Source organism: Phyllostomus discolor, chromosome 1, assembly GCF_004126475.2.
Source record: "Phyllostomus discolor isolate MPI-MPIP mPhyDis1 chromosome 1, mPhyDis1.pri.v3, whole genome shotgun sequence".
Taxonomy (NCBI): Eukaryota; Metazoa; Chordata; class Mammalia; order Chiroptera; family Phyllostomidae; genus Phyllostomus; species Phyllostomus discolor.
In genome coordinates this window covers 68,743,396-68,756,749 of record NC_040903.2, presented here as the reverse complement: position 1 = coordinate 68,756,749, position 13,354 = coordinate 68,743,396, and the positions used below count along the sequence as shown (strand labels likewise).

Genomic DNA, 13,354 nt, shown 5'->3' with positions numbered 1-13,354 from the left:
AACAAGTATGTCCACACTTTTCTTTGTGTGGTGGTAGTAGAGAGGCACTGTTTTTCATTATTTTCTCCCAAGGATCGTAGCTCCATTTGTTGGCAAGGGCCACATAACATTGGAAATTCTTCTACATGTCCAACAGTGATTTCTGTGCACTTGGAGTGTACCTTTCAAAAATGAGGGGAGGAAAAGCTGGATCTTGAGGCTTCACTGGTTTCTGTTGGAAAGCAGTTCTTTGACCTTCACTTTGAACCCAGAGCAAGGAGCAGACAACCCTGTAAGGTGTTTTTCTGAAATAGGAGAAGCAGGTTGATTGTTTTTCGAGAAGAGAATAAAATTCCTTAGAGTTGAGGGAGAAAGAGAGTCTAAATTTCAGTTCTTGTAAGGTTCTGATTTTGGAGACTATTATACTTATGTCACTCTTCTGTAGCAAGAATGCTGTCTCCAATGTGCATGCTTTCTATTTATGCTGAATTGAATCGGACAAGTTTGATAAGCTCTTAAAAGCTGCTCATTTATTATGAGCTCTTTCCTTGAAGGAACGTTTAGAAGACCTTGAATATTTAAAACATATTTAACTTTTGTGAACAGCTAAGCTAAGAGAATGATAAATATTAACTATGTTTTAAAAGCTGAATTTCATTTCTTTTTTTGCCATTATAGATACAGCCAAAAGAGGAGGACCAGAAACCATCAACTTCATCGAATCCAGTATTAGAACTTGAACTGGCAGAGGAAAAGTTACCCATGACTCTTTCTAGGCAAGAGGTAAGCTTATGTAGAGTGTTCTGTGAAAAAAAGAAAACTCTACACAGCCTTTGCATTTATCTCTAGTTCTAGCCAGTAGTTTTGTGTGATTATGTCCCATAGAAGGTGACTTACGGAACTCAGTTATTGTGCAGCTAGCCAGCTTTCTTCATGAAGTTCTAAATTATCTCTGCTTTTCTTGATACAGTTATATTAAACTTTTAAAAGTATCTATCATTCTAAACTTTAACAACTAAGGAGATTGATTTAAATGTATATATTCTAAATTATATTTGTCTGAGTTATTTTAAATAATGTACTAGTTTGTAACTTATTTTCTCTTAATGTATCTTTCTAAGGCAAAATGCAGAGCATTTTAAAAACCAATTCTTTATTGATGGTCATTCAGATTGCTTCAGTCTTTCCTTACTATAAATCATTCTAAGAGGAGTAACCTATAGACATGATTCATGCATAATAATGTTAATGTATGATTATTTCCATTGGAATTTTTCTACAAGTATGATTTCTGGAGGGTATGCATGAAAAATTTAAGTCTATACATTTCTAAGACTTTTTATATATACATACTAGAGGGCTGTATATCAGTTATACTGGTTTATATTCCCATCTATTATATGTTCGCCCATGTTCTGGTCATTATCAGCTATTATTTTCTTTCTTTTTTTTATAATTTTATTTATTTATTTTTAGAGAGAGAGAGAGGAAGGGAAGGAGAAAGAGAGGGAAAGAAACATCAATGTGTAGTTGCCTCTTGCTCACTCCCCACTGGGGACCTGGTCTGCAACCCAGGCATGTGTCCTGACTTGCAGGAATCATACCTATGACTCTTTGGTTCACAGGCCTGCACTCAATCCACTGAGCTACACCAGCTAGGGCAGCTATTATTTTCTTAAAATTTTTTTAATAAGATATTTATATGAGCCCTGGCTGGGAGACTCAGTTCGCTGGAATATCATCCTGTACACCAGAAAGGTTTGATTCCCAGTCAGGGTTAGATCCCTGCTTGGGGTGTGTGTGGGAGGCAACCGATTGATGTCTGTCTGTCTCTCTGTCTCTGTCTTTCTCTGTCTCTCAAATCAATAAAAACCAATCAATTAGTATCAAAGAAAATCAATCAACATATCCTTGGATGAGGATACTTATGTGATACAAAGGATTCAAACTATTCAGAAGTTACAAAACAAAAATGAGCTTTGGACAAAAGGAAACTCTCAGAGGAAAGGATGGAGGACTCTGGAAGCTGTCTTGTGAAATTAGAGGAAGATATTTTGAATACTGAGCCTGAAGAGAGGAATATTAGAGACTTTTAAAGCATCCATTGACAGCTCTACTTTTAACAGAATTTTTTTTAAAGATGTTATTTATTTATTTTTAGAGAGGGAAGGGAGGGAGAAAGAGAGAGAGAAACATCAATGTGTGGTTGCTGGGGGTCATGGCCTGCAACCCAGGCGTGTACCCTGACTGGGAATCAAACCTGCAACACTTTGGTTTACAGCCTGCACTCAATAAAAGAATTTTTAAAATATATTTTATTGATTATGCTATTACAGCTGTCATATTTTTCCCTCCCCTTTATTACTTTCCACTCTGTACCCCCACTCTTACCAGCATTCACTCCCCTATCTTATTTTTTTTTATAGACATAGTATTGCTACCTTTTTCTTTTTTTCTTTTTTTCTTTTTTTTTTTTTATAAATTTTATTCATCCATTTTTAGGGAGGGAAGGGGAGGGGGGAGAGAGAGAGAGAAAGAGAGAGAGAGAAAGAAAGAAACATCAATGTGCGGTTGCTGGGGGTTATGGCCTGCAACCCAGGCATGTACCCTGGCTGGGAATCGAACCTGGGACACTTTAGTTCCCAGCCCGCGCTCAATCCACTGAGCTATGCCAGCCAGGCCTCCCCTATCTTATTTTATGTCCATGGTGTGCGCACACACACACATACACACATACATACACATATATGTATATATTCCCAGTCAGGGTTAGATCCCTGGTTGGGGTGTATGTGGGAGGCAACAGGAACTTTGACCTGTTCTTTCACTTGGGCCATATTTGTCTTGGTGCACCTGTTACGTTGTAAGGGGCACAACCTTAGGTATTCCTCAGAGCAGGGCAACCCACATTGCTGCATTGTGGTGCTGTCTGTGGGGGAGAGGTCTGAGAGGGAACAATGCCACTTGCTCAACTCTCGGCCCACTTTCAGTCACTTCATTTGCTACCCACAAGCAAATTGGGCCCTTTTGGTGTTGATTCCCAGGTGGGTGGCTTTATGTACATTCTGGGACCCTGTGGGTTTCTCCAGCAATTTCTCCTGTGAAGCTGGGAGTTATCCTGCCACCTCAACCCCCACAGGTTTTTACAGCCAGAGCTTTTGTGGCTTTATTTCCCTGTGCTGGGACCCTGGTTTGTGAGGTCTGTCTCGCTCCCCAGTTGTTCCTCCCAGCTTATCTGCAAATTTGAGATTGCGTGGGTTCACCATCCACCAACTTGCCTGCCCCAGTTGGGCAGCCATTGCCTCCTGCATCTGGTACTCCAGCCACCACCTTGCTGTGAGTCCTCTCCACCCCAGCTGCTCGCCTCTACCTCTCCTGCCAGTCTGGATGAGTGTTTCTTCGTTAGTTCCTTGGTTGTCAGACTTCCATACAGTTGGGTTTTCTGGCAGTTCTGGTTATTTTTTGTTTTTAAATTTGTTGTTTTCCTTCTTTTGATTGTGCAAGGAGGCATAGTGTATTCTACTATGCTTTTAAATTTGTTATTGTCCTTTTTTTGGTTATACAAGGAAGGGAAGTGTATCTACCTATGCCTCCATCGTGGCCATAAGTCTTTCAGCTCTAGTTTTGAAAAGAAATTGAGTATTATCTATACTTTCATAAAGTAGAGCTAAGATAATGGGGTAGAAATTTAAGAGAGGAAGATTTTAATTTATTTTGAGAAGTAAAACATATCCAAAAATCGGGTATGCTGTTTTATGAAGAAATGTGTAATTCCTGTCACTTGTCAGACAGGGACCTGACAGAGGTGTTTTTGAGGTCATTTCTGCATTGATTAGAGAAAGCAATAGACCCCTTAAGTTTCTTTTTAATACAAGTTTCAGTTAATCCATTGTGAGCCCTACTTATAGTTTCTTAATGTGTTCCCAGCTTGGTACCTAGAAAAAAAAATTGGATCTACTTTTAATTAAAATTTTTGTATCTCCTTTTCATGAAATGTAGTGTGTACATGGTATATAAAACACATATGTTCAATATAATGGATAATTTTAAAACAAACACTCAAAAACCATCACCCAAGTCAAGAAATTGAGTATCGTCAGCACCTCAAAAGCCTTGCACATGCCGCATCTTGATTGTACTCACTTTCTCTTCTGAGGGACAAGTATTTGGTTTGAATGTAGTATTGCAGCTGACCTTGGCTATGGCCATCAGCTGGCTCCAAACTGGATTTTCCTTCTCTATATAAATATCATCACTGACTCTCATCTTAGTATTTTTCTGATGTATTCTACTATATAGATTGGTACCTTTCTGAAACATCCAAAGGGCCTAAAACCGTTAGGACCATTGAAGGTGTGACAATGAGTTAGTATGTTTGTTGATGGAAAATTAAAGGAAAAACAAACAGAACTTTTTCTTGACAATTTCAAAATAAGTGTTTGGTCACCTAAAATAGGAATTACTATTACTGATAACATAAGGAATTACTACTGTGTGTGTGTGTTTATTTTAAATAGGTTATCAGAAGGCTGAGAGAAAGAGGAGAACCAATCAGACTGTTTGGAGAAACTGATTATGATGCTTTTCAACGTTTAAGAAAAATAGAGATCCTCACACCAGAAGTTAACAAGGTAAGAGGACAGAACAAAGCTAGAATATCACTGTGGCACATAAACTAGAACAGTATGAAGTCCGATGGAGTTTGACCAATTGTATCATTGTAAGGAAAAATGGAAAAAGTTCCCAGATTACTTACTGCTGGTGATGTAATTTTTTTCCCCAATTTTTAAAAAATTTAATTAAAAAAAATTTTAAAAGCCCATATCTTAAGCATATGGTTCTGTGCATTTTGACAACTATGTGTAAGTTTCTAATTACTACCTTTGTGAAGGTACAGAGCATTTTCATCATCTAAGAAAGTTCCTTAGTGCCCCTTCTTGTCCCACCTGTATTCTTCCTTTTCCTCTTCTGAGCAACCACCTTTTTAAATTCTGTTGCCATAGATTAATTTTACTAGTTCTCCTTTTTCTTAAAGATGAAGTCATAGTGTCTGGCTTGTTTTAAATAGCTGTTTTTTAGATTCACCCATGGTATTGCAGGTGTCAGTAGCTGATGGTATTCAGTCACCTGAATATACCACCATATGTTTTCAACTTTCTGCCATTGTGAACAAAACTGCCGTGGACATTCTTACATAAAATGTTGTTTGAACTTACGTTATTTCTCTCGGGTAAATACCTGAGAGTGGACTTGCTGAATAGTAACAGTGAATGTATGCTTAACTTTTTAAGAAATGCCAAATATTTCCAGATGGCATCAGCATTTGTTATTGTTAGTCATTTAAGTTTTAACCATTTTCTTGTATGTGTAATAGTGTGTCATTGTGCTTCTGTTCGCATTTTCCAGATAACAAAAGACCGTAAACATTTTTATTGTGGACTTATTGGCTATATTTTTCTCTGTGTAGCGTGTGTTTAAGTCTTCATGTTTTAATTGGGTTGTTTGTCTTTTTATTTTTGAATTGCAGGAGTCCATATATTCTAAATATAAGTCCTTTGTAAGATACACACAAATATACTTTGTGACTATTTTCTCCTGGTCTGTGCCTTACTGATTTCTCTCATTGGTGTCTTTTGTGCTGGGGGGCGGGGTGGTGAATTTTAAATTTTGATGAAGTCTACTTTATCAGGATTTGGTTTTATTCTCGCTTTCAGTGTTTTGCCCAAGAAATCTTTTCAGATCCTAACTAAGGTCTTGAAGAGATATTCTTGTGTATTTTCTTCTGAAAGCTAGTAAGTTTTAGCTTTTACATTTAGGGCTCTGGTATTGTTCTGTGGTTCAGCTTATGGTTTGTTTTGGCAACTATTCGTCAGGCTCTTGAAAAGAGTATGTTTTATGCTTTGGACAAATGTCATTTACAATAGTGTTGTTCGGATATCCTGTGGCCTTATTTACTTAGCCACTTGTTCTAGCATTTACTTGGACACAGGTGTGGGTATCTATGGCTATGTAACAAACCACCCAAAACTTAGTAGCCTAAAACAATTTATTATTTTAAACTCTTTTCAGTCATCCATGACTGTAACAGATCATTCTGAAACCTAGTAAGATAATTTATTGTTACCTCTCACAGTTCTGTGGTTTGACTGAGCTAAGCTGGGCAGTGTTTGGCTTGGGATCTTGCAGTCAAGTGAATGGCTAAGGTCATCTGAAAGCTTCACTGGACCAGTCTTCGAGTTTAGTGTAATAATACCTTGAAGGTTCATCACGTTGTAGCATGTGTCAGATTTTCCCCTTTTTTTTTTTTTTAAGGCTGAATGTATTCCATTGTTTGTACAAACTGCAATTCCTTCACCCTAGATGGACATTTGGGTTGTTCCTACCCTTTGTCTACTGTGAATAAAGTTGATGAACATGGGTGTACAAATACCTGTGTTAGCCCCTCTCACTTCTTTTGCATGTATATCCAGAAGTGAAATTGCTGAATCATTTGTTTATTCTATGTTTAACTTCTTCCCCCAAAGCAGAAATGAATTTAAAAAATTTTTCTTTGTTTATATAATGAATATAACATACTAATATGTTATATATTATAATGTAGTTAATATAAGCAACAGTTTGTTTTTCTTTATTTTTAGTCCTTTGAAACTCTTTCTTAACCTGAATTCTTGGGAAGAGCTAGAGGTTTTTACAGCTTCATTTTACCAACATTTATTTCTCTTCTATATCCTAAGTCACTTTCTTTATTAAAAGATAAAGTAAAATGCTGTTAACTGATAAGTTTTTATCTTATTTAATTTTTTATTACTCATGCTTTATTACATTAAAAATCTTCTATCTTCTAATATTAACTGACTCCACCTTGCTGTATTCTAATCTTGTACAAGCCTGTGTCAGATAATACATGCTTATTTGTACGTTTTTAAAAACTTAGGTATAATTGACACGTAACATTATATTAGTTTCAGTCGTACATCATCATTTATTATTTGTATATATTGCAAAATGATCACTGAAAATACAGTTAACACCCCTTACCATATATAGTTATGAAGTGTTTTTCTTGTGATGAGAACTTTCAAGTGTTGCTCTCTTAGCACCTTTTGAATATGCAATGCAAAAGTGTAGTCACCATGAGGAGCATCACATCCTCATGTGTTACTTTTTATAACTGGGACAGTCTGTTTTAAGTTGATAGTAACTTAAGTCTGAACACATTCTTTTTTTTTTTTTAATATATTTTATTGATTATGCTATTACAGTTATCCCATTTCCCCCCTTCTCTCCCCTCCCCCCTGTACCCCCCTCCCACCCACATTTCCCCCTTTAGTTCATGTCCATGTGTCATACTTATGAGTTCTTTAGTTTCTACATTTCCCGTACTATTCTTTCCCTCCCCCTATCTATTTTCAACCTACATTCTATGCTACTTATTCTCTGTACCTTTTCCCCCTCTCTCCTCCTCCCACCCCCCTGCTGCTAACCTTCCATGTGCCCTCCATTTCTGTGGTTCTGTTCCTGTTCTAATTGTTTACTTAGTTTCTTTTGGTTTTGCTTTAGGTGTGGTTGTTAATATTTGTGAGTTTGCTGTCCTTTTACTATACATGTCTTTTCTTTATCTTCTTTTCTTAGATAAGTCCCTTTAGCATTTCATAAAATAAGGGCTTGGTGATGATGAACGCCTTTAACTTGACCTTATCTGAGAAGCACTTTATCTGCCCTTCCATTCTAAATGAGAGCTTTGCTGGATAGAGCAATCTGGGATGTAGGTCCTTGTCTTTCATGACTTGGAATATTTCTTTCCAGCCCCTTCTTGCCTGTAAGGTCTCTTTGGAGAAATCAGCTGACATTCTGATGGGAACTCCTTTGTAGGTTACTGTCCCCTTATCTCTTGCTGCTTCTAGGATTCTGTCTTTCGTTTTTACCTTGGCTAATGTAATTATGATGTGCCTTGGTGTGTTTCTTCTTGGGTCCAACTTCTTTGGGGCTCTCTGAGCTTCTTGGATTTCTTGGAAGACTGTTCCCTTTGCCAGATTGGGGAAGTTCTCCTTTATTTTTTGGTCAAATACGTGCTCAATCTGTTGCTTTTCCCCTTCCGATTCTGGTACCCCTATAATTCGGATATTGGAACGTTTAAAGGTGTCTTGGATGTTCTTAAGGTTTTCCTCGATTTTTTGAATTCTTATTTCATCATGCTTTCCTGCTTGATTGATTCTATCTTCCTTCTGGTCCACTGTATTGTTTTGAGACTCATATTCCTTCCTTTCACTATTGGCTCTCCTCCGCCTATCTTCCTGCATCTCTTTTATGGTAATCTGCATCCTTTCATCTAAATTGCATGCAAAATCAACCAGTTCCGTGAGCTTTCTGATCACCAGTGTTTTGAACTGCGCATCTGATAGATTGGCTAATTCTTGGTCGCTCAAAAGGATGAGTCCTGGGGGACTGATCTGCTCTGTTGAAAACATATTTTTTTTCCCCTGTCTCTCCTCCCCCCCGCCCCCGTCTGGTTGCTCTTGTTACGGTGGGGGGCGGAGCCTTAGGTGCTCACCGGGGCTGGGCACCCCAGTCGCTAGATTGTGGCGTTATATGTGGGGGTGGGGCGGGAACGGGAGTGGGACAGGAGAAAACAATGGTGATAATTCCGTTCTCCTGGACTCAGACCCTTGTCTGGGCTTCTGGGCCGCGAGCTCTGCCCTGGTCCACAATCACCGTCCCTCTGGGTCCGCCAGCTGCAGCTTGCGTACTCAGGGATCACTGCTGCGTTCTTGCGCCCCCGGATGGCTGTTGTGCAGATTTTGCGCCAAGCTTTCCCCGACCTCCGTGCGCCACCGACCTGTGCCAGCCCCATGACCGCCGGGCTCGTCTTCTCCTACCAGTCCGGATGAACGCATCTACTTCAACTTCTTGGCTGCCCGACTTCCATTCAGATAAATCCTCTGCTGGATCTGGGTGTTATTCTGATAGTAAATTATTATTGTAAATTATTGGTTTTCTAATCTTGGTTGTACGAGGAGGTACAGTGCGTCTACCTATTCCTCCATCTTGCCAGAAGTCCTGAACACATTCTAAAGTTCTACATTTTTACTTTACCTGTCCAGGTTTTATGTTTTTTTTTTTAAATATTTCCTTGATTATGCTATTACAGTTATCTGAATTTTTCCCCTTTATCCCCTTCTTCCCAGTACCCCCCATTCCTTCGGGCAATCTCCCCACTAAGTACATGTCCATGGGTCATGCACATATGTTCTTTAGCTTCTCCATTTCCTAAACTGTACTTTACATCCCCATGGCTATTCTGTAGCTACCAATTTGTACTTCCTAATCCCTGCACCTTTCCCCCCATTGTCCTTCTTCCCCCTCTCAAATGATAATACTCCAAATGTTCTCCATATCTGTGATCTGTTTTTTTTCTGCTTGTTTGCTTTGTTGTTTTTTAGATTCAGTTATTGATAGTTGTGAATTTATTGCCATTTTAATGTTCATAGTTTTGATCTTCTTTTTGTTCGATAAGTGCCTTTATTGTTTGCAGGCTGGCACTGAGTCCACTGAGTCACACCAGCCAGGGCTAGATAAGTCCTTTTAACATTTCATATAATAATGACTTGGTGATGATGAACTCCTTTAGCTTCACCTTGTATGGGAAGCAGTTTATCTGCCCTTCCATTCTAAATGATAGCTTTGCTGGATAGGGTAATCTTGGATGTAGGTCCTTGATATTCATCAGTGTGAATACTTCTTGCAGTTCTTTCTAGCCTGCAAAGTTTCTTTTGAGAAATCAGATGCCGGTTATGGGAACTGCTTTATAGGTAACTCTCTGCTTTCTCTTGCTGCTTTGAAGATTCTCTCGTTATCTTTAACCTTTGGCATTTTCATTATGATGTGTCTTGGTGTGGTCCTCTCTGGGTCCAACTTCTTTGGGACTCTCTCTGCTTCCTAGACTTGTATGTCTATTTCCTTCACCAAATCAGGGAAGTTTTCTTTCATTATTTTTCCAAATAAGTTTTCAGGTTCTTGCTCTTTCTTATCTCCTTTCGGCACCCCTACAATTTGAATGTTGGTGCATTTGAAGTTGTGCAAGAGGCTCCTCAGCCTATCTTCGTTTTTTAGATTCTTTTTTCTTCCTGCTGTTCTGATTGTGTGTTTTTTTCTTATGTTCCAAGTCATTGATTTTTTTGTTGAATTCATCCCCTCCACTGTTAGTTCCCTGTCAGTTTTTCTTTATTTCACTTAGTGTAACCTTCATTTCTGCCTGGGTCTTTTTTATACTGTTAAAGTACCCAGTGAGTTCCTTCAGCATCCTAATAACCATTGTTTTGAACTCTGCACTTGATAGATTGTTTATCTCCATTTTGTTTAGTTCTTTTTCTGCAGTTTTGTTCCATTTTTTTTAATTGGACCATATTTCTTTGTCTCCTCATTTTGGCAGCCTCCCTGTTTTTGTTGCTATGTATTAGATAGAACTGCTTTGACTTCCTGTCTTAATAGCATGGACTATTGTAGAAAAGCACACCAGTAAGGTGGGTGAGGTGGAGCCCTAGGTAATCACCAGGGGGGGACACTCCATGTGGACCAGGTTGATGGAGTCTCACCGTGTTGTGCTCTTGGCTTTGTGTGGGGGAGGGCTCAGAGTGGTGACAGTGCTGCTCCCTGGCCTCTGGTGGTTTGTCTGGGAGGATGGTGTCTCCCGGCACTCGTCCTGATGCCAGACACTTCACTTTCTCCCTGTATGCCACTGGTGCCCTTGCAGCTATTGACCTGGTACTGAAGGCCAGGGGGAGTAAGTCTGCATAAGTTTTAAGTACTTTGTGGGTCTTTTAAAAAGAGACTCCTGCCCTGGCTGGTGTGGCTCACTGGATTGAGTGCTGGACAGTGGACAGTGGATTCCTAGTCAGAACACATGCCTGGGTTGAAGAACAGGTCCCCAGTAGGGGGCACTCAAGAGGCAACCACACATTGAAAAACACATTGATGTTTTTCTCCCTCTGTTTCTCACTCCCTTCTCTTTAAAAACAAATAAATACAATCTTTTTTAAAAAGGGACTCCTGAGAATCCCACAGTTTCTTCTGCTGCCCCAGCTGTCACTGCTTTTTTTTATAGCCAGAAGTTACGGGGGCATATCTTCCTGTCCCTGGAACCCTGGGCTGGGTGGTCTGGTGTTGAGCTGCTATCCTCTTGATTTTTTTCCACCACATGTGGGTGTGGGACTACCCGTTCCATGTCTGTTAATCCTCTCCACACATCTGTGCAACTCCACCCCTCCTATCTGTCTGGATGAATGGGGTTTCTTGGTTGTCTGACTTCCATACAGATTGATTTTCTGACAATTTTGGGTGATACTTGTTTTGTAATTTAGTTGTAATTATTGCTGTGGTTGTGTGAGGAGGTGATCCATGTGCGCCTATGCCTCTGTCTTGACCAGAAGTCATATGTTTTTAATGTCACATTTTACATCTTTTTCTCTTCTGTATCCCTTAACTAATTATTGTAGTTATAATTGTTTTTACTACTTTTGTCTTAACCTCTATACTAGCTCTATGCATGATTAATTCACTACCTTTACTCTATATGTACCTTTAAAAGCGAGATTTCTAGTTTTTATAGTTTTCTTCCTTTAACATTTCTTTAGTGGTGGTGAACTCCTTTAGCTTTTGCTTGTCTGGAAAACTCAATTCTGAATGATAACATTGCCAGGTAGAGTATTGCTGGTTGGAAGCTTTTTTCTTTTAGTACTTTGAATACATTGTGCGACTCCCTTCTGGCCTGCAACATTCCTACATGTGGTTTCATTGTACAATATGTAACAAGTTGTTTTTTTCCTGCTTCTTTAAAGAATTTCTCCTTGTCTTTTACTTTGCATATTTTAATTATAATGTGTCTCGGTATGGTACATTTAACTTACTGAGGTATTGCCGACAGTTTTCCAATGCAGCTCCACCATTTTACATTCCCAGCAATGCACAAGGGTTCCATTTCTTCATATCCTATCCACCAGTTGTTATTTTCTGGGTTTTTGTTTTGTTTTGTTTTGTTTTGCAAATAGCCATCCTTGTGTGTGAACTGATATTTCATTGTGGATTGGATTTGTTGTGTATATTTACTCTTGATGTTGAGCATCTTTTCATTTGCTTATTGGCCATTTGCATGTCCCATTCTGTTGGAGTCCTTTGCCCATTTGGAATCATGTGGGTGGATTTTTATGTATTCTGGATATCAGCCTTTATCAGATACGTGATTCACAAGCATTTTCTCCCTTTCCATGGGTTATCTTTTCACTCTGTTGATAGTGTCTTTGATGCATAAAAGTTTTTCATTTTGATGAAGTTCAGCTTACCCATTTTTTCTTGTTGTTGCCTGTGCTTGTGGTGGTCTATGCAAGAAATCATTCCCAAATCCAATGTCATGAAGCTTTTCCGCTGTGCTTTCTTCTAAGAGTTTTATCATTTTAGTCTTATGTTTAGGCCTTTGATCCCTATGGAGTTAATTTTTGTATATGGTGTAAGGTAAGGATCCAGCTTAAGGCTTCCATTTTTATTGTCACAAACTGGATGTGAATGCAGTGTGGAATTTGCTGGTGTTAAAAACATATCGATAGCCTGGGATATAGAGAGACACTGATTTTATACAATGGACATTGCTGAATGTTTGGGAATTCAGAATAGTCTTCAGGTGGTTCTCCATGGCAAGTACAGCTGGGAGATGGCAAGTGCAGTGTTTACCTACTCCACCATCTTGACTGGTTGTTTGAGATGAATGATACATATGATTTGTGAAAAATCAAGTGTAATATGTGTGACATTTTATACTAGGTGTAACTTTTCACCTTTCTCAGGGATTGAGAAATGATCTGAAAGCAGCGTTGGATAAGATTGATCAGCAATACCTCAATGAACTTGTGGGTGGTCAGGAACCTGGAGAGGAGGACACACAGAATGATTTGAAAGTTCATGAAGAAAACACCACAATAGAAGAGTTAGAGGTAATCGCTACACCCACCTTACCTCATTCCCCATCACACTTCTCATTCCCTGCAGCAAATGGTTGAGTTCATGCGATAGCTCAGTGCAGAGCACACTGCTCTTTGATCATTACTAAGGCCCTTCTATCATTTCATGCTTTTGTTTATTAACTCCCTTCTTTCTCATTGTCCACTCACATTCATTCCCCTACTTCCTGCCTTCAAAAGTAGTCATTCCAATATATTTGATATGCATTGTTTTGTTTGTTGGTGGACTTCTAAAACTAATAGTGTTTTGGGAGTCTGAGTTTTGATTTCCATAAATGGTGTTCTGTGAAATTCTTTCTGCTTTTGACTTCTCCTTTTTATACTTTGAACTGTGTGTTTAATATCCATCCTTGATGCCTGTGTACATC

At 38.9% G+C, this 13,354-nt stretch overlaps 1 protein-coding gene across 4 annotated transcripts in view; it reads left to right on the top strand.

Annotated features, from left to right (window-relative positions):
• Window positions 1-13,354, top strand: part of PRPF18 (pre-mRNA processing factor 18) — a 46,698-nt gene that overhangs the window by 11,280 nt on the left and 22,064 nt on the right. For all 4 annotated transcript variants that reach the window (XM_028506097.2, XM_036024382.1, XM_036024387.1 and 1 more), the window contains 3 exons: window positions 658-762; window positions 4,497-4,610; window positions 12,813-12,959. In XM_028506097.2, coding sequence (XP_028361898.1) covers window positions 658-762; window positions 4,497-4,610; window positions 12,813-12,959 — 366 coding nt within the window. The remainder of the gene's footprint in view (window positions 1-657; window positions 763-4,496; window positions 4,611-12,812; window positions 12,960-13,354) is intronic.